Raw genomic sequence first — 22609 nt, forward strand, 5'->3', positions numbered from 1 at the left:
TTTTGTGGATGAGGAGGACAAGAGGTCTTTCACCATTAAGGCTTTGCTGTAAAACAGACAGTCCCTCACAGAGAGGTCTCTTAAATGTTTTAAGTAGTGGCCAGAGGGATGTCCGAGTCCATCCGGGTCACAGCACCAAATGTTGTGGAAATTAAGATCCAAAGATGAAGGCAGAGATTATTTAATTGTATAATAGAAAAATCTTTAATCAAGCAGCTGCAGGGGAGATTATTTTGATTTCACAGGGAAGAATTTAAAGAATAAATGGTTACATGTCCCTTATATAGTGGGAGGTGATAATACAATCATATTGTTACACAACAGTTATTTTACATAAGCAACAGTCCCAGAACACAATGGCCTTGTGTCAGGGTACAGATACACCAGGAGTCTATGAAAGGCATAACATCACAGTCCAACACAGAACATATCCCTTGAGAAGTTACAACAGCTCACCGCAAATTCTGGCACCACACTAGCTTTCACTCAAATGTGAGGGGCTGATGCTCATTGGCTAGGGGGTGAAATGTAGAGAGGGCAGTAATTCTGCATGTGTGAACTACACATTGACACATCCAGCCCAAAGCGGGAGGTTTAAAAAATACGTTCTTAGTCGCCAAAGTAATGGAGCATGTTTTTAACATTTATAACCCTTAAACCTTTTTTATTATAACCATTATAACCCAGGCTTATAACCCTTATTACTTAACCATTATAACCATTATAACCCGTATTACTTAACCATTATAACCATTATAACCATTATAACCTTTATAACCATTATAACCATTATAACCCTTATTTCTTAACCTTTATAACCATTATAACCATTATAACCATTATAACCCATATTACTTAACCATTATAACCATTATAACCATTATAACCTTTATAACCCTTATAACCCTTATTACTTAACCATTATAACCCTCATAACCATTATAACCATTATAACCATTATAACCATTATAACCCTTATTACTTAACCATTATAACCATTATAACCATTATAACCCTTATTACTTAACCATTATAACCCTCATAACCATTATAACCATTATAACCATTGTAACCATTGTAACCATTATAACCATTATAACCCTTATTACTTAACCATTATAACCCTTATAACCCTTATTACTTAACCATTATAACCATTATAATCCTTATTACTTAACCATTATAACCATTATAACTATTATAACCATTATAACCCTTATTACTTAACCATTATAACCATTATAACCATTATAACCCTCATTACTTAACCATTATAACCCTTATAACCATTATAACCCTTATTACTTAACCATTATAACCATTATAACCATTATAACCATTATAACCATTATAACCCTTATTACTTAACCATTATAACCATTATAACCATTATAACCATTATAACCCTTATTACTTAACCATTATAACCATTATAACCATTATAACCTTTATAACCATTATAACCATTATAACCATTATAACCCTTATTACTTAACCATTATAACCATTATAACCCTTATAAGTTATAACTCAATAGTTATGGGAATTACCACCGGACAAAACTCATCACTCTTCATCACAGTCAAAGTCACAGTCATTTTCCTCATCCCCTGTTTTTCTTGGCTTCTTTATGCTTCCCTTTGACTCTCCGCTAATTTCTCCATGCCTCTTTTGCCCTGCCCCAGCCTCTCCGTTCCTCCCTGTATCATCCTGTTTTCTATTCTGACAATAATCTGGGAACACCTTGACACCTTGACCATAATACTGGTTCAACATCTCATACAGATCTGCCAAGGTTTTAGAGGCCAATGTTGTTGTTGTTGTTGTTTTTTTCCCCTTTACATTCTTCTCATCCTTTTTGTTCTCACCCCAGTGTGCTTCGGCCACCCACTGTCTCTGTTTGTTGTTGTAACAGCAGTAGGCTGTCCACAGGAGATCCGGGATGTTCACTCGGTTCTTCAGTGTGTTGCTCTCACTGGGCGCTGCTCCAGTCACCACATAGGCCTTGGGCTTACCGGCATTATCTAGGCATTGCTTTAGGAGAACCTTTCTAACCTTACGCTCCATCGTTCCCCAGCTGCCGTCGTTAAATGACTGTACCTGAGGAACACAGTTGGTCAGGGTAAAAGTGGAGTTCTGATTAGCGGGTTGGTTTGCGTAACTTTTGGGGAAAAGGTGCCCTTTGTTCAGCCCTGTTAGGTTTACAGAGTTGTGGAAGTCCTGATTGACAGCCTGGTGTGTATAAGTGACTCCGTCCTTCTCCAGACTCATATCTGGGTCTTGTCCTCCGTCCAGCTGTAGAAACAATATTCATAAATCATTCAATGCAGTTATACTGTATACAGGCACTGCACTGACCTGTACATCAGACCTGTATATCAGACCTGAACAGTGCCTTCGGAAATTGACTTTTTCCACATTGTTACATTACAGCCTTATTCTAAAATGGATTAAATCGTTTTTTCTCCCCTTATCAATCCACACACAATGTTAGCAAATACATTAAAAATAAAAAAAACTGAAATTTCACATTTACATAAGTATTCAGAACCTTTACTCAGTACTTTGTGGAAGCACTTTTGGCAACGATTACAGCCTTGAGTCTTCTTGGGTATGACGCTACAAGCTTGGCACATCTGTATTTGGGGAGTTATTCCCATTCTTCTCTGCAGATCCTCTCAAGCTCTGTCAGGTTGGATGGGGAGCGTCGCTGTACAGCTATTTTCAGGTCTCTCCAGAGATGTTCGATCGGGTTCAAGTCCAGGCTCCGGCTGGTCCACTCAAGGACATTCAGAGACTTGTCCTGAAGCCAATCCTGCGTTGTCTTGGCTGTGTGCTTAGGGTCGTTGTCCTGTTGGAAGGTGAACCTTCGCCCCAGTCTGAGGTCCTGAGTGCTCTGGAGCAGGTTTTCATCAAGGATCTCTCTGTACTTTGCTCCATTCATCTTTCCCACGATCCTGACTAGTCTCCCAGCCTCTGACGCTGAAAAACTTCATCGTAGGGATGGTGCCAGGTTACCTCCAGACGTGACGCTTGGCATTCAGGCCAAAGTGTTCAATCTTGGTTTCATCAGACCAGAGAATCTTGTTTCTCATGGTCTGAGAGTCCTTTAGGTGCCTTTTGGCAAACTCCAAGCGGGCTTTAGAGGCCATGCAATTCAGTACTCATCTCGAAAACAAAAGCAATTTAGGTCAAAAGAGTCCATACTAACAAAGGATATAGAAGGTCTAACAGAACAGATAGATAGCAATAAAAACTAACATAGAGGCTCAGAATAAATTAGAGGAAAAACAAAAAGAAATGAAGAAACTTATTCAAGAAAGATCAAGTGTAATATTTTATAAAAATAAAGCAAACTGGATGGAATATGGGGAAAAATGCACCAAATTCTTTTTTAATCTTCAACATAGGAATGCTACCAAAAATAATTTATTGAAACTGGTTACAAATGACGGAGTCACCCATGATTCACCAAATTATATTTTGATGGAGGAAACAAAGTACTTTAAGCATATGTTTTCGTTTCAGTCACCTTCATCTCCTTTAACTGAAGCTAATTGTAGACATTTTTTTCTATTGATAATGTAAAATTAACAGCCATACAGAAAGACTAATGTGAAGGTGAAATTACAGAGGAGGAACTTCTAGATGCAATTAAAGACTTCAAGTCCGGGAAAACTCCAGGGTTGGATGGCATACCAGTCGAAGTATACCAAACCTTTTTTGATGTACTCAGAGGACAGTTATTAGCATGTTTTAACCACTCCTATGTAAATGGTAGATTATCAGACACTCAAGAAGAAGGTCGGATTTCATAATTACTGAAACATGATACATGTGGAAAATATAAAGATCCAGTCCATTTAAAAATTGGAGGCTCCTTACACTTCAGTGTTGTGATGCAAAAATCCTAGAAAAATGTATAGTACATAGAATTAAAAAGGTATTGTCAGACATTATTCATTCTAATCAGACAGGTTTTTTACATGGACGATACATCGGAGATAATATTAGGCAAGTACTGGAAACAATCGAACACTATGAAAAATCTGGGAAACCAGACCTGCTATTCATAGCAGACTTCGAAAAGGCATTTGATAAAGTACGACTGGGGTTTATATATAAATGCCTGGAGCATTTCAATTTTGGAGAATCACTTATCAATTGGGTTAAAATCATGTATAGTAACCCTAGGTGTAAAATTGTCAATAATGGCTATTTCTCAGAAAGTTTTAAACTGTCAAGAGGAGTGAAACAAGGTTGTCCACTATCGGCATAACTATTTATTATGGCCATCGACATGTTAGCTATTAAAATCAGATCCAACATTAATATCAAGGGATTAGAAATCCAGGGCTTAAAAACAAAGGTGTCATTGTATGCATGTTTTCTTTTAAATCCACAACTTGAATCCCTCCACAGCCTCATAGAGGATCTAGATACATTTTCTAACCTCTCTGGATTACAACCAAATTATGACAAATGTACTATATTACGTATTGGATCACAAAAAAATAAAATTTTTACATTACCATGTAGTTTACCAATAAAATGGTCTGATGGTGATGTGGATTTACTCGGAATAGTGGGGGGAAAAAGTATTTAGTCAGCCACCAATTGTGCAAGTTCTCCCACTTAAAAAAATTAGAGGCCTGTAATTTTCATCATAGGTAGATGTCAACTATGACAGACAAAATGAGAAGAAAAAAAATCCAGAAAATCACATTGTAGGATTTTTTATGAATTTATTTGCAAATTATGGTGGAAAATAAGTATTTGGTCAATAACAAAAGTGTCTCAATACTTTGTTATATACCCTTTGTTGGCAATGACACAGGTCAAACATTTTCTGTAAGTCTTCACAAGGTTTTCACTCACTGTTGCTGGTATTTTGGCCCATTCCTCCATGCAGATCTCCTCTAGAGCAGTGATGTTTTGGGGCTGTCGCTGGGCAACACAGACTTTCAACTCCCTCCAAAGATTTTCTATGGGGTTGAGATCTGGAGACTGGCTAGGCCACTCCAGGACCTTGAAATGCTTCTTACGAAGCCACTCCTTAGTTGCCCGGGCGGTGTGTTTGGGATCATTGTCATGCTGAAAGACCCAGCCACGTTTCATCTTCAATGCCCTTGCTGATGGAAGGAGGTTTTCACTCAAAATCTCACGATACATGGCCCCATTCATTCTTTCCTTTACACGGATCAGTCGTCCTGGTCCCTTTGCAGAAAAACAGCCCCAAAGCATGATGTTTCCACCCCCATGCTTCACAGTAGGTATGGTGTTCTTTGGATGCAACTCAGCATTCTTTGTCCTCCAAACATGACGAGTTGAGTTTTTACCAAAAAGTTCTATTTTGGTTTCATCTGACATTCTCCCAATCCTCTTCTGGATCATCCAAATGCACTCTAGCAAACTTCAGACGGGCCTGGACATGTACTGGCTTAAGCAGGGGGACATGTCTGGCACTGCAGGATTTGAGTCCCTGGCGGCGTAGTGTGTTACTGATGGTAGGCTTTGTTACTTTGGTCCCAGCTCTCTGCAGGTCATTCACTAGGTCCCCCCGTGTGGTTCTGGGATTTTTGCTCACCGTTCTTGTGATCATTTTGACCCCACGGGGTGAGATCTTGCGTGGAGCCCCAGATCGAGGGAGATTATCAGTGGTCTTGTATGTCTTCCATTTCCTAATAATTGCTTCCACAGTTGATTTCTTCATACCAAGCTGCTTACCTATTGCAGATTCAGTCTTCCCAGCCTGGTGCAGGTCTACAATTTTGTTTCTGGTGTCCTTTGACAGCTCTTTGGTCTTGGCCATAGTGGAGTTTGGAGTGTGACTGTTTGAGGTTGTGGACAGGTGTCTTTTACACTGATAACAAGTTCAAACAGGTGTCACTAATACAGGTAACGAGTGGAGGACAGAGGAACCTCTTAAAGAAGAAGTTACAGGTCTGTGAGAGCCAGAAATCTTGCTTGTTTGTAGGTGACCAAATACTTATTTTCCACCATAATTTGCAAATAAATTCATTAGAAATCCTACAATGTGATTTTCTGGATTTTTTTTTCTCAATTTGTCTGTCATAGTTGACGTGTACCTATGATGAAAATTACAGGCCTCTCTCATCTTTTTAAGTGGGAGAACTTGCACAATTGGTGGCTGACTAAATACTTTTTTCCCCCACTGTATCCCAAATGAAAAAAATGATCTCAATCCAATACATTTTAATAGAAAGTTAGAAAAAATAGATAAGATCTTGTTACCATGGAAATGTAAATACCTGTCAATTTGTGGAAAAATCACCCTGATTAACTATTTAGTATTATCCCAGTTTACCTATTTGCTTATGGTCTTGCCTACGCCTAGCGAACAGTTTTTTAAATTATATGAGAAAAAAATATTCAATTTTATTTGGAAAGGCAAGCCAGACAAAATTAAACAGGCCTATTTATATAATGAATATGAATTCGGAGGACAGAAATGATTAAATATTAAAGCATTAGACCTATCACTAAAGGCTTCAGTCATACAAAAGTTATACTTAAATCCGAACTGGTTCTCTAGCAAATTAGTAAGATTGTCTCACCCAATGTTCAAGAATGGCCTTTTTCCCTTTATTCAGATTACAACCTCTCACTTTCAGTTATTTGAAAAGGAAATAATCTCCCAAATATCACTATTTCTAAAACAAGCCATAGAAAAAGTTGGTTGCAATTTCAATTTAATCCTCCAGAAACGACAGAACAAATAATGCAACAAATTTTGTGGTTAAACTCAAATATACTAATTGATAAAAAACCTATCTTTTTTTTAACAAAATGTTTAAAAAAGGTATAATCTTCGTAAATGTTATCATCGGTAGGACTGGTGGAGTTATGTCGCACATGCAGCTAACAACAACATATGGAAATGTCTGCTCTACCCAAAATTACAACCAAATAATTGCAGCATTACCGCAAAAATGTAAGCAGAAAACTGTGATAAATAAAAAAGTATACCAGTTTCATTTAAGGGCCAAAGGATTGACAGCCGTCCCATATAGATTGCAAAATAGTTGGGAAGAGATTTTTGACGTACCGATTCCATGGCATAGCATTTATGAACTGATACGCAAAACGACGCCGGATTCAAAACTTACCATTTTTCAATTGAAATTACTATGTAAAATTCTTGCTACCAATAGAATGTTATTTATATGGGGGATACAATCTTCCCAGCTCTGCAGATTTTGCTGCGAAGAGACAGAATCATTATATCATTTGTTTTGGTACTGTCCATTTGTAGCTTGTTTTTGGACACAGGTCCAGGAATGGCTAAAGGATTGCAATATTTACCTGGAGCTAACCCTGCAGATAGCATTACTGGGTGATCTGAAAAGTCATAGTCAATCGATCAATAATATAATAATACTTTTTAGCAAAAATGTTTATATTCAATTTACAATCTGTAGAAACATTGAGAATAGAAAGGTTCAGAACTTTTGTAAAACATCACAGTACAGTTGAAATATATATGGCAAATAGAAATCCAATATGGATGGTTTTAAGAGATAGATGGGAGGTGTTGAATGGAGTTGAAGGATGGGACTAATAACAACTAACAACAACTAATAACAACAAGATAACTAATAATCTAAAGCATACTGTGTCCATAATAAGTATATAGGTTATAGGTTGAGAGCTTTTGTGAAAGAGCACAGTTAGAAAGATATGGCATATAGAAGCAAACCGGATGGACATCATGAAAATGATCGGAGAGGTTGAGGAAGTTCATGAGTAAAAACAAACAATAGAATTATTGTAAAATTGTCTGTGTATATATTATGTATAAGCTGGAAGTAGAGGCCTAAGCGTTGTTGTTCACTAGTTTACTCCAATTAGGGAAGGGGTCGTGGGGTTGGAAAGTAATAAAGGGAAATATATTTTTTTAAAGGATATGTATGTATGTATGTATGTATGTATGTATGTATGTATATATATATATATATATACAGCTCTGGAAAAAATTAAAGAGACCATTGCAAAATTATCAGTTTCTCTGGTTTTACTATTTATCGGTATGTGTTTGCGTAAAAATAAATTTTTTGTTTTATTCTATAAACTGCTGACAACATTTCTCCCAAATTCCAAATAAAAAATATTGTCATTTAGAGCATTTATTTGCAGAAAATGACAACTGGTCATAATAACAAAAAAATGCAGTGTTGTCATCGAATAATGCAAAGAAAATAAGTTCATGTTCATTTTTAAACAACACAATACTAATGTTTTAACTTAGGAAGAGTTCAGAAATCAATATTTGGTGGAATAACCCTGATTTTCAATCACAGCTTTAATGCATCTTGGCATGCTCTCCACCAGTCTTTCACATTGATGTTGGGTGACATTATGCCACTCCTGGCGTAACAATTCAAGCAGCTCGGCTTTGTTTGATGGCTTGTGACCATCCATCTTCCTCTTGATCACATTCCAGAAGTTTTCAATGGGGTTCAGGTCTGGAGATTGGGCTGGCCATGACAGGGTCTTGATCTGGTGGTCCTCCATCCACACCTTGATTGACCTGGCTGTGTGGCATGGCACATTGTCCTGCTGGAAAAACCAATCCTCAGAGTTGGGGAACAATGTCAGAGCAAAAGGAAGCAAGTTTTCTTCCAGGACAACCTAGTACATGGCTTGATTAATGCGTCTTTCACAAAGACAAATCTTCCCGATTCCAGCCTTGCTGAAGCACCCCCAGATCATCACCGATCCTCCACCAAATTTCACAGTGGGTGCGAGACACTGTGGCTTGTAGGCCTCTCCAGGTGTTGGGCAAAGCTGAAAATTGGACTCATCAGAGAAGATGACTTTACTCCAGTCCTCTACGGTCCAATCCTTATGGTCTTTTGCAAACCTCAGCCTGGCTCTTCTTTGCTTCTCATTGATGAAGGGCTTTTTTATAGCTTTGCACGACTTCAGCCCTGCCCTTAGGAGCCTGTTTCGAACCGTCCTCGCCGTGCACTTCACCCCAGCTGCCGTTTGCCATTCTATTTGTAGATCACTTGATGTCATCCTACGGTTGTTGAGTGACATTCGAATGAGTTGGTGGTCATCCCGGTCAGTAGAGAATCGTTTTCGCCCTCTGCCGGTCTGTAGCTTTGTTGTCCCGAATGTCTGCTGCTTGACCTTGTTCTTATGAACCGGCGTCTTTGACATTTTAAGGATAGAAGCAACCTGACGCTCACTGTATCCCTCTGCCAGTAAAGACAGAATTGAACCCTTCTTTTCCTCAATCAAAACTTTCCTTTTCAACTCTTTTGGCATGGTCAATTGTTATTTTTTGATTAATATTACATTTGAGGTACAATTAGCACTTTTTTTGCCATCCAGCTGGTCCTACTGCAAGAGGATAGTGATGACCACAGCAGTGGTTTTTATACTTTTCCTCGTTAAATAAGATTTGGTTCAGCTGATCACCTAATCAGTACCTAATTCAGTAGAATGAGGTGTGCCTGTGTTGGAATTCAACAGACACTGGAATGGAATGGCTGTCATACATGTAGAGATGCTGATTTAAGAAAAATGTGCAGTGGTCTCTTAATTTTTTCCAGAGCTGCATATATATTTGCGAGAACAAAAAATAAACATATGGGGGATTGGAAGTGACGCAGACAATAAAGAAATTCAAAATAAATAAAAAATAAAAACTCCAAGCGGGCTGTCATGTGCCTTTTACTGAGGAGTGGCTTCTGTCTGACCACTACCACAAAGGCCTGATTGGTGGAGTGCTGCAGAGATGGTTGTCCTTCTGGAAGGTTCTCCCATCTCCACAGAAGAACTCTGGAGCTCTGTCAGCGTGACCATCAGGTTCTTGGTCACCTTCCTGACCAAGGCCCTTCTCCCCCGATTGCTCAGTTTGGCCGGGCGGCCAGCTCTAGGAAGAGTCTTGGTGGTTCCAAACTTCTTCCATTTAAGAATGATGGAGGCCACTGTGTTCTTGGGGACCTTCAATGCTGCAGAAATGTTTTGGTACCCTTCCCCAGATCTGTGCCTCGACACAATCCTGTCTCAGAGCTCTACGGACAATTCCTTCGACCTCATGGCTTGGTTTTTGCTCTGACCTGCACTGTCAACTGTGGGACCTTTTATAGACAGGTGTGTGACTTTCCAAATCATGTCCAATCGATTGAATTTACCACAGGTGGACTCCAATGAAGTTGCAGAAATATCTCAAGGATGCTCAATGGAAACAGGATGCACCTCAATTTCGAGTCTCATAGCAAAGGGTCTGAATACTTATGTAAATAAGGTATTTCAGTTTTTTTATTTTGGAAACTATCCGATACAGACATGAAATCTTGCTAGACAAGGACAGTAGTAATGGTCTATTCAAGGTTATTGTTCAACGTTGGCATTAAATGTCGAATTTGATTATTATTTTTTATTACCTGAGGTTCAATCATCCATGTATCTGGTCTTCTCTCGCTTGATCCAACCCCAGTGAAGGTGTAGGCTGAGAACACAGGGATCTTGTTTGTTGTGTCGTAGAGAGTTGCAAACATGTAGGTGTTGTAAACTTTCTTTTTCTTCATGTATTTAAACAACTGGCAGATAGGCTTGTAGCGTTTCCGGTCCTGGACTGTCCCATCAACCAAAATACCCGGGAGATTTGGAGTTGTCCCCTCCAGGAAGAAATCACTGCACTCTTTAACTTCGCTGAACTTCCCCACTACATGAGAGAGAGAAGGAGGAAGGAGAGAGAGGAGGAGGAGAGCAGAGAGATGATTCAATACCTCCATCATCACCTGAAGACTGGACACCACAGAGACAAAGATGAAGTTACAGAGACCAGTTGGTAGACTGGAGACTGCTGAGCTGAGACAAGACAGACTGCTTTAAATAGGTTTTCAGAGACCAGTTGGTAGACTGGAGCCTGCTGAGCTGAGACAAGACAGACTGCTTTAAATAGGTTTTCAGAGACCAGTTGGTAGACTGGAGCCTGCTGAGCTGAGACAAGACAGACTGCTTTAAATAGGTTTTCAGAGACTCCTCCTTCAGATGTCAAGACAGATAGGGTTGATTTGCATAAACTCCTCTGTATGGTTACATGGAAACTGCTGTAACAAATAAAATGTGACTCAATTTCTGTAGATTCTAACACGTATGGACCCAATTATTCAAGATTTTAGTTCTGGGTTAACAAGATTAGACTGCTCTAAAAAGTGACTGCATCCACACTTTGGTTTTGGTAGAAAAACATTCCTTTACTCAGCATAGCGTGGGACAGAAGATACGCATCACATTATTCCAACAGTGGGACGGTTTTGGAATTACGGTTGCTGAGTTCAAATTCATTAATATCCCACAAGGCTTAGCGCCTCTGACTCAGCAGTAACACTTGCATTTCCCTTGACCAGCAAGTAAAAATATTTAGTATGATGTCTCATAAAGGCCTCACATTCATTACAGATATCTATACAACTGAATGAAATGGAGGAAGATGAATACAACTGAATGAAATGGAGGAAGATGTGTACAACTGAATGAAATGGAGGAAGATGTTTACAACTGAATGAAATGGAGGAAGATGTTTACAACTGAATGAAATGGAGGAAGATGTTTACAACTGAATGAAATGGAGGAAGATGTTTACAACTGAATGAAATGGAGGAAGATGTTTACAACTGAATGAAATGGAGGAAGATGTTTACAACTGAATGAAATGGAGGAAGATGTTTACAACTGAATGAAATGGAGGAAGATGTTTACAACTGAATGAAATGGAGGAAGATGTATACAACTGAATGAAATGGAGGAAGATGTTTACAACTGAATGAAATGGAGGAAGAAATCAAATGTCAATCAACTTTCCATCTATGATTTTGCCTCTAACACGCTTACTGGAAATCAGAAGATGCCGTATAATGGATGTTTCATTTCTTTGTGTTGTTTAGGTTGGTGTATTCTGTGGTCTGACCACGGCTGAGTTTATTTCCAGAAACGTAAGTAGTTCACAGTAAGAGTTGACACAGGTCTGAGTAGAGTTAGGGTTAGATGTGCTTCCTAACAACAATGTGGTCAGAGCAGCACTGGACTGATTAACCCCTCAGCAGCTGTAGATTCTTCAGTTGAGGAGGCCTTTCCTCAGTAAGAGTAGGGGAGACTGGGGAACAAAGTAACACTTTTAGGCTTTTGCTTATTATGAAAATATTATTTGAGATAGATTAATAATATTTTTATGCAAACAACATGCATATCTCGGCTACGATTACACACTAAGTATGTTCCTAGGATATACCAGTCGTTTACAATTCAACCAAGTGGTTAATTCATTAATTAAATGTTACAATTGGCGAATGTAGGTGAATGTTACACAGGTTAACAATTAAAAATATATATATATATTTACTTTAGGGCCTCAAAACCATTTTTTTTTTATTCAATAAAACTAAAAGTAATTAATGGATTTAAACAAAACCTCTTGGGCATGTAGAGACACTAACCAAGCATTAGCACCTTGAATAAGAGCTTTAAGTGGTTTCTAATTAGAGTTATTTAGCGGTTACAACTGACCCTGTGTTACTATGTTCCCCAGGCTACCCTACCTTCATGTAGAATATTTAAAGTGACTGATTTGCTAAAGTAAAACATTTGTAACTTCTTCAACTACCATATAAATGTTAAAGAGCTGAAGCAGGTCACACAATTTTACTTCATGTAAAATTACTTTTCTAGTTGTAATTTAAACGGTGTGGATATTTATTTCTTAATTGTTCACATAAAGTGTTGCCTTGAATGTTGGCTTGTCTGACGTATGATATACTATGAATCAATGTCTTATTTCATGACACTACAGAAATCATTTGTTTCAAGGAAACATTATATGCATTAACTCATGACTGTGGGGAGGAGTGCCATTTTCTGTCCAATGAGGTCATTTCTGGACAATATTTCTGCAAGTAAAATTATGGTTCTACTTTGGAATGGGGAGCCCACAGCCAATAGGGATGATTAATTGTTACCCATGCTAAATAGTCACATCTGTGCCACATACAGAGGAGTTTATCCAACCCAACCCTCCTGGTCCAGTCTTGACCACTAATTATACCAGACAGGACGCATCTTCTCCCAGATATCATCACAGAAAAGTTCATCATTTAGTTAGATAATGTTTACCCAGTGGCATCCTGAAGCATGATTGATACATGTATTATGTATTATGTACTGATACTGCTACATACATGTTGAATAAAAGCATGCTAACGTTACTGTACTGAAGCCTGCATCACGTACACACGATTTCACAACTTCACAGACGTCTTATACCATATACATTAAAATAGCTACGATTGTAAAAATATGATTGAAAATGCAGACAAGTGGTGGCTGATTCTACCGGTAGCTACCGATGATGCTGAAACCAATACTCCGTGTATCAGACGTAGATGACACCAGAGATAGAAGTGTATAATAATGTTTTCAATTCACTTTTCCATTCTTACAACTTCACAGATGTAGCAAAAACATTACAATCGATTTCATTCAAGCTTGTAAAAGATACATACTCTGTAACTCTCTCTCCTTGTGATGTAAACATTGATCCGATGCGGGGAAAGTGTCATGGCCGCAGTTAGTTTTTTGAAAATGTTAGTTGGGGCCGAATGTAAAGTCAAAGGGCGAATATGATTGGACTAAACGTAAATCGGGCGATGGTCGTTGGATACGGAAAGCTTTTTCTTCAAAAAAGCTTTTGACTCAATTTGGCATGAGGGTCCGCTATACAAATTCATGGAAAGTGGTGTTGGGGGGAAAAACATACGACATAAAATCCATATACACAAACAACAAGTGTGCGGTTAAAATTGGCAAAAAACACACACATTTCTTTCCACAGGGCCATGGGGTGAGACAGGGATGCAGTTTAAGCACCTCAACATATACAGTGGGGAAAAAAAGTATTTAGTCAGCCACCAATTGTGCAAGTTCTCCCACTTAAAAAGATGAGAGAGGCCTGTAATTTTCATCATAGGTACACGTCAACTATGACAGACAAATTGAGAAACAAATAATCCAGAAAATCACATTGTAGGATTTTCTATGAATTTATTTGCAAATTATGGTGGAAAATAAGTTTTTGGTCACCTACAAACAAGCAAGATTTCTGGCTATCACAGACCTGTAACTTCTTCTTTAAGAGGCTCCTCTTTCCTCCACTCGTTACCTGTATTAATGGCACCTGTTTGAACTTGTTATCAGTATAAAAGACACTTGTCCACAACCTCAAACAGTCACACTCCAAACTCCACTATGGCCAAGACCAAAGAGCTGTCAAAGGACACCAGAAACAAAATTGTAGACCTGCACCAGGCTGGGAAGACTGAATCTGCAATAGGTAAGCAGCTTGGTTTGAAGAAATCAACTGTGGGAGCAATTATTAGGAAATGGAAGACATACAAGACCACTGATAATCTCCCTCGATCTGGGGCTCCACGCAAGATCTCAGCCCGTGGAGTCAAAAATCCCAGAACCACACGGGGGGACCTAGTGAATGACCTGCAGAGAGCAGGGACCAAAGTAACAAAGCCTACCATCAGTAACACACTACGCCGCCAGGGACTCAAATCCTGCAGTGCCAGACGTGTCCCCCTGCTTAAGCCAGTACATGTCCAGGCCCGTCTGAAGTGCATTTCGATGATCCAGAAGAGGATTGGGAGAATGTCATATGGTCAGATGAAACCAAAATATAACTTTTTGGAAAAAACTCAACTCGTCGTGTTTGGAGGACAAAGAATGCTGAGTTGCATCCAAAGAACACCATACCTACTGTGAAGCATGGGGGTGGAAACATCATGCTTTGGGGCTGTTTTTCTGCAAAGGGACCAGGACGACTGATCCGTGTAAAGGGAAGAATGAATGGGGCCATGTATCATGAGATTTTGAGTGAAAACCTCCTTCCATCAGCAAGGGCATTGAAGATGAAACGTGGCTGGGTCTTTCAGCATGACAATGATCCCAAACACACCGCCCGGGCAACGAAGGAGTGGCTTCGTAGAAGCATTTCAAGGTCCTGGAGTGGCCTAGCCAGTCTCCAGATCTCAACCCCATAGAAAATCTTTGGAGGGAGTTGAAAGTCCGTGTTGCCCAGCGACAGCCCCAAAACATCACTGCTCTAGAGGAGATCTGCATGGAGGAATGGGCCAAAATACCAGCAACAGTGTGTGAAAACCTTGTGAAGACTTACAGAAAACATTTGACCTGTGTCATTGCCAACAAAGGGTATATAACAAAGTATTTTGTTATTGACCAAATACTTATTTTCCACCATAATTTGCAAATAAATTCATAAAAAATCCTACAATGTGATTTTCTGGATTTTTTTTTCTCATTTTGTCTGTCATAGTTGACGTGTACCTATGATGAAAATTACAGGCCTCTCTCATCTTTTTAAGTGGGAGAACTTGCACAATTGGTGGCTGACTAAATACTTTTTTTCCCCACTGTAAGTATTTGGTTACCTAAAAACAAGCAAGATTTCTGGCTCTCACAGACCTGTAACTTCTTCTTTAAGAGGCTCCTCTGTCCTCCACTCGTTACCTGTATTAATGGCACCTGTTTGAACTTGTTATTAGTATGAAAGACACCTGTCCACAACCTCAAACAGTCACACTCCAAACTCCACTATGGCCAAGACCAAAGAGCTGTCAAAGGACACCAGAAACAAAATTGTAGACCTGCACCAGGCTGGGAAGACTGAATCTGCAATAGGTAAGCAGCTTGGTTTGAAGAAATCAACTGTGGGAGCAATTATTAGGAAATGGAAGACATACAAGATAATCTCCCTCGATCTGGGGCTCCACGCCCCAGATCTCACCCCGTGGGGTCAAAATGATCACAAGAACGGTGAGCAAAAATCCCAGAACCACACGGGGAGACCTAGTGAATGACCTGCAGAGAGCTGGGACCAAAGTAACAAAGCCTACCATCAGTAACACACTACGCCGCCAGGGACTCAAATCCTGCAGTGCAAGACATGTCCCCCTGCTTAAGCCAGTACATGTCCAGGCCCGTCTGAAGTTTGCTAGAGTGTATTTGGATGATCCAGAAGAGGATTGGGAGAATGTCATATGGTCAGATGAAACCAAAATATAACTTTTTGGTAAAAACTCAACTCGTCGTGTTTGGAGGACAAAGAATGCTGAGTTGCATCCAAAGAACACCATACCTACTGTGAAGCATGGGGGTGGAAACATCATGCTTTGGGGCTGTTTTTCTGCAAAGGGACCAGGACAACTGATCCGTGTAAAGGAAAGAATGAATGGGGCCATGTATCGTGAGATTTTGAGTGAAAACCTCCTTCCATCAGCAAGGGCATTGAAGATGAAACGTGGCTGGGTCTTTCAGCATGACAATGATCCCAAACACACCGCCCGGGCAACAAAGGAGTGGCTTCGTAAGAAGCATTTCAAGGTCCTGGAGTGGCCTAGCCAGTCTCCAGATCTCAACCCCATAGAAAATCTATGGAGGGAGTTGAAAGTCTGTGTTGCCCAGTGACAGCCCCAAAACATCACTGCTCTAGAGGAGATCTGCATGGAGGAATGGGCCAAAATACCAGCAACAGTGTGTGAAAACCTTGTGAAGACTTACAGAAAACGTTTGACCTGTGTCATTGCCAACAAAGGGTATATAAAAGTATTGAGAAACTTTTGTTATTGACCAAATACTTATTTTCCACCATAATTTGCAAATAAATTCATAAAAAATCCTACAATGTGATTTTCTGGATTTTTTTTCTCATTTTGTCTGTCATAGTTGACGTGTACCTATGATGAAAATTACAGGCCTCTCTCATATTTTTAAGTGGGAGAACTTGCACAATTGGTGGCTGACTAAACACTTTTTCCCCCCCACTGTATATCAACGAATTGGCGAGGGCACTAGAACAGTCTGCAGCACCCGGCCTCACCCTACTAGAATCTGAAGTCAAATGTCTACTGTTTGCTGATGATCTGGTGCTTTTGTTCCCAACCAAGGAGGGCCTACAGCAGCACCTAGATCCACCACAGATGCTGTCAGACCTGGGCCCTGACAGTAAATCTCAGTAAGACAAAAATAATGGTGTTCCAAAAAAGGTCCAGTTGTCAGGACCACAAAAACAAATTCCATCTAGACACTGTTGCCCTAGAGCACACAAAAAACTATACATACCTCGGCCTAGACATCAGCGCCACAGGTAACTTCCACAAAGCTGTGAACAATCTGAGAGACAAGGCAAGAAGGGCCTTCTATGCCATCAAAAGGAACATAAAATTTGACATACCAATTAGGATCTGCCTAAAAATACTTGAATCAGTTATAGAACCCATTGCCCTTTATGGTTGTGAGGTCTGGGGTCCGCTCACCAACCAAGAATTCACAAAATGGGACAAACAGAAAATTGAGACTCTGCATGCAGAATTCTGCAAAAATATCCCGTATACAACGTAAAACACCTAATAAGCCATGCAAATAGCCCTTACACAGCCTGGAGGTGTGTTTTGGGTCATTGTACTGTTGAAAAACATATGATAGTCCCACTAAGCCCAAACCAGATGGGATGGCGTATCGCTGCAGAATGCTGTGGTAGCCATGCTGGTTAAGTGTGCCTTGAATTCTAAACAAATCACAGACCGTGTCACCAGCAAAGCACCCCCACACCATAACACCTCCTCCTCCATGCTTCAAGGTGGGAACCACACATGCGGAGATCATCCGTTCACCTACTCTGCGTCTCACAAAGACACAGCGGTTGGAACGAATTTGAACTCATCAGACCAAAGGACATATTTCCACCGGTCTAATGTCCATTGCTCGTGTTTCTTGGCCCAAGCAGATCTCTTCTTCTTAGTGGTGTCCTTTAGTAGTGGTTTCTTTGCAGCAATTAGACCATGAAGGCCTGATTCACACAGTCTCCTCTGAACAGTTGATGTTGAGATGTGTCTGTTACTTGAACTAATTTATTTGGTCTGCAATATGAGGTGCAGTTAACTCTAATGAACTTATCCTCTGCAGCAGAGGTAACTCTGGGTCTTCCTTTCCAGTGCTGGTCCTCATGAGAGCCAGTTTCATCATAGCGCTTGATGGTTTTTGCGACTGCACTTGAAGAAACGTTCAACGTTTTCGGATTGACGGATGATGGACTGTGGTTTCTCTTTGCTTATTTGAGCTGTTCTTGACATAATATGGACTTGGTATTTTACCAAATAGGGCTATCTTCTGTATACCACCCCCCACCTTGTCACAACACAACTGATTGGCTCAAACGCATTAAGGAGGAAAGAAATTCCACAAATAAACAAGGCACACCTGTTAATTGAAATGCATTCCAGGTGACTACCTCATGAAGCTGGTTGAGAGAATGTCAAGAGTGTGCAAAGCTGTCACCAAGGCAAAGGTGGCTACTTCGAAGTATCTCAAATATAAAATATATTTTGATTTGCTTAACACTTTTTGGGTTACTACATGATTCCATATGTGTTATTTCATAGTTTTGATGTCTTCACTAATATTCTACAATTTAGAAAACAGTAAAAAATAAAGAAAAACCCTGGAATTAATAGGTGTGTCCAAACTTTTGACTGGTATTGAATGAAATTGAGGAAGATGTTTACAACTGAATGAAATGGAGGAAGATGTTTACAACTGAATGAAATGGAGGAAGATGTGTACAACTGAATGAAATGGAGGAAGATGTTTACAACTGAATGAAATGGAGGAAGATGTGTACAACGGAATGAAATGGAGGAAGATGTTTACAACTGAATGAAATGGAGGAAGATGTTTACAACTGAATGAAATGGAGGAAGATGTTTACAACTGAATGAAATGGAGGAAGATGTTTACAACTGAATGAAATGGAGGAAGATGTTTACAACTGAATGAAATGGAGGAAGATGTTTACAACTGAATGAAATGGAGGAAGATGTTTACAACTGAATGAAATGGAGGAAGATGTTTACAACTAAATGAAATGGAGGAAGATGTTTACAACTGAATGAAATGGAGGAAGATGTTTACAACTGAATGAAATGGAGGAAGAAATCAAATGTCAATCAACTTTCCATCTCTGAGTTAGCCTCTAACACGCTAACTGGAACCAGAAGATGCCATATAATGGATGTTTCATTTCTATGTGTTGTTTAGCTTGGTGTATTCTGTGGTCTGACCACGGCTGAGTTTATTTCCAGTAACTGAAGTAGTTCACAGTAAGAGTTGACACAGGTCTGAGTAGAGTTAGGGTTAGATGTGCTTCCTAACAACACTGTGGTCAGAGCAGCACTGGGCTGATTAACACCTCAGCAGCTGTAGATTCTCCAGTTGAGGAGGCCTTTTCTCAGTAAGAGTAGGGGACACTGGGGAACAAAGTAACACTTTTAGGCTTTTGCTTATTATGAAAATATTATTTGAGATAGATTAATAATATTTTTATGCAAACAACATGCATATCTCGGCTACGATTACACACTAAGTATGTTCCTAGGATATACCAGTTGTTTACAATTCAACCAAGTGGTTAATTAATTAATGTAATGTTACAATTGGCGAATGTAGGTGAATGTTACACAGGTTAACAATTTAAAAAATATATATATATTTACTTTAGGGCCTCAAAACAATTTTTTTTAATTCAATAAAACTAAAAGTAATGAATGGATTTAAACAAAACCTCTTGGGCATGTAGAGACACTAACCAAGCATTAGAACCTTGAATAATGTCACGGATTCTGCCGAGGCTGCTCCTCCTCCTGGTTCGGGCAGGCTTCGGCGTTCGTCGTCCCCGGAGTACTAGCTGCCACCGTTGAATGTTTCTATGTGTGATTGCTTTTGTCTGTCTGTCACACCTGTGTCCGTTTGTATCTGATTACGTGTTCTATAAGTTGCCTGTGTTGTATTGGTACGTTTGTTTGTTGTTTTCCGCCTGTCCGTAGTGCTGCGTGTTTTGTATTTGTTTTCTTGTTTATTTGTTATACGCATGGTTTGCGTATTGCTCTCCTTGGTTTTGTTGTTGAGGCCGTTTACTGTATTTTGCCCAGTGGTTTTCACAGTAAACTTTGTTGGACTAAACTTCGGTGTCCTGCGCCTGACTTCCACACTCCATACATAAGAGCTTTAAGTGGTTTCTAATTGGAGTTATTTAGCGGTTACAACTGACCCTGTGTTACGTTGTTCCCCAGGCTACCCTACCTTCATGTAGAATATTTAAAGTGACTGATTTGCTAAAGTAAAACATTTGTAACTTCTTCAACTACCATAGAAATGTTAAAGAGCTGAAGCAGGTCACACAATTTTACTTCATGTAAAATTACTTTTCTAGTTGTAATTTAAACGGTGTGGACATTTATTTGCTAATTGTTTACATAAAGTGTTGCCTTGAATGTTGGCTTGTAGGACGTATGATATACTATGAATCAATGTCTTATTTCATGACACTACAGAAATCCTTTGTTTCAAGGAAACATTATATGCATTAACTCATGAGTGTGGGGAGGAGTGGCATTTTCTGTCCAATTAGGTCATTTCTGGACAATATTTCTGCAAGTAAAATGATGGTTCTACTTTAGAATGGGGAGCCCACAGCCAATAGGGATGATTGATTGTTAGACATGCTAAATAGTCACATCTGTGCCACATACAGAGGAGTTTATCCAACCCAACCCTCCTGGTCCAGTCTTGACCACTAATTATACCAGACAGGACTCATCTTCTCCCAGATATCATCACAGAAAAGTTCATCATTTAGTTAGATAATGTTTACCCAGTGGCATTGATAGACCATGAGAAAATAAAATATAAAATTACCATTTCTAAGCTTCTGATTTATTATGGAAAAACTCACCCCAGTCATTTCTGAGGCAGGTCTTGGAGGCAGGAAGGACATCACCCTCTTCTGGTCTTGGAGGCAGGAAGGACATCACCCTCTTCTGGTCTTGGAGGCAGGAAGGACATCACCCTCTTCTGGTCTTGGAGGCAGGAAGGACATCACCCTCTTCTGGTCTTGGAGGCAGGAAGGACATCACCCTCTTCTGGTCTTCACCCCACCAGGGACAGAAGCCTGGGGTGGATACAAGGGGGCCTGGGGTAGATCACCAGGGACTGAAGCAAGGACAGAAGCCTGGGGTGGATACAAGGGGGCCTGGGGTAGATCACCAGGGACAGGGGCCGAACGTGAGGCAGGAGAGAGCGCTGGAGGTACCTGTACATCCAAAGGTTCATACAGAATACATACAGAGAATACATCATTGACAGCTACATTACTAAGCATTCTCAGCACCGTGAGAGTAAATCTACAGCCAAGCAGCAGCATGAATGGTAAGTGACAGCTACTAGATTTAGTTATGTAGCTATAGGACAAAGAATGCATAGGCCTTTATGACAGATACAGGAAGGGAGTGTCGTCATAGAAGGGTTTTCATCTGTGCAAAGTACACACTGCATTTATGTCAAGCATTCAATGCATGTCAGATCAACATGGGCAAATAGTAAGATTAACACAATGCATATCTTCCATTATTGTAAAGTATTCATGCTTGCAGAATGTCAAGGGAATTGAACAGCCTACCTAACACTGCAGACCCATATGCATGTGTAGATTGAATTGCAAGGCAAATATCGCGATTATCACACCATTACACTAGAAACATAACACATGTATTAGCTACTACATGACTGATACTGCTACATACATGTTGAATAAAAGCATGCTAACGTTACTGTACTGAAGCCTGCATCACGTACACACGATTTCACAACTTCACAGACGTCTTATACCATACAACAAAGCACGAATTGAAGCGATAGTATGCATTAAAATAGCTACGATTGTAAAAGTATTATTGAAAATGCAGACAAGTGGTGGCTGATTCTAGCGGCAGCTACCGATGATGCTGAAACCAATACTCCGTGTATCAGACGTAGATGACACCAGAGATAGAAGTGTATAATAATGTTTTCAATTCGCTTTTCCATTCTTACAACTTCACAGATGTAGCAAAAACATTACAATAGATTTCATTCATTGTAAAATATACTTACTCTGTAACTCTCTCCGTGTGATGGAAACATTGATCCGATGCGGGGAAAGTCTCTTCTTCTTCTTCCTCTTCTTCTTCTTCTTCTCCTGTGGGTTTTATGGCGGACTTCACCCAAAAAGGTATGTTGCCGCCACCAACTGGACGGTTTATAATATATATAGAATGAAAAAGCCAGAATCCATACCTAATAGTGATACTAACTTAATCCACGCTTATAAATAGTACATTGTCAAAACAAACAAAACTCCCACTTCTTCCCTCTTTTAGTTCTCCATATCTCCCTTTCCAGACTCTAGGACCTGAGAAGGTGGTACGGCTTGTGCCAATATTCCATGTAACGCCTTTGCTGTGAAATCTTTCAGCCCCGGGAACCGCTCCGCCGCAATCACTATGATTTCTATCTTCCAGAACCTTCTCTCCACCTTGGCAGTGCCATCAATTACCATAGCTATAAATGCCACGAAGTCAAACCTTCTAATGTTTAAAATGTCAGGATCCTGCTGGTGAATGGCAACCCCTGCATCCTGCATTGTAGGTCTATCCACTACCATGGACTCTTCTGGTGCAACATT

At 39.8% G+C, this 22609-nt stretch overlaps 1 protein-coding gene across 1 annotated transcript; it reads right to left on the minus strand.

The window, feature by feature from the left end:
* Positions 1-1566: 1566 nt before the first annotated feature.
* On the minus strand, positions 1567-11011 carry LOC121561097 (endonuclease domain-containing 1 protein). The gene is made up of 2 exons (XM_045211799.1): positions 10419-11011; positions 1567-2295 (listed from the first exon to the last, which is right to left on the minus strand). The coding sequence occupies exons 1-2, from the start codon at positions 10770-10772 to the stop codon at positions 1567-1569; spliced, it is 1083 nt and encodes a 360-aa protein (XP_045067734.1). The 5' UTR covers positions 10773-11011.
* Between the last annotated feature and the right edge of the window lie 11598 nt (positions 11012-22609).

Source organism: Coregonus clupeaformis, chromosome 39 (assembly GCF_020615455.1).
Source record: "Coregonus clupeaformis isolate EN_2021a chromosome 39, ASM2061545v1, whole genome shotgun sequence".
Lineage (NCBI taxonomy): Eukaryota > Metazoa > Chordata > Actinopteri > Salmoniformes > Salmonidae > Coregonus > Coregonus clupeaformis.

Bases quoted from the DNA above. Each gene is read 5' to 3' on its own strand.
- LOC121561097 (XM_045211799.1), bottom strand. From the start codon at position 10,772: ATGATGGAGGTATTGAATCATCTCTCTGCTCTCCTCCTCCTCTCTCTC. The intron at 2,296-10,418 runs GTAATAAAAAAT...TTGTTTCTACAG, and splicing joins CATGGATGATTGAACCTCAG to CTGGACGGAGGACAAGACCC.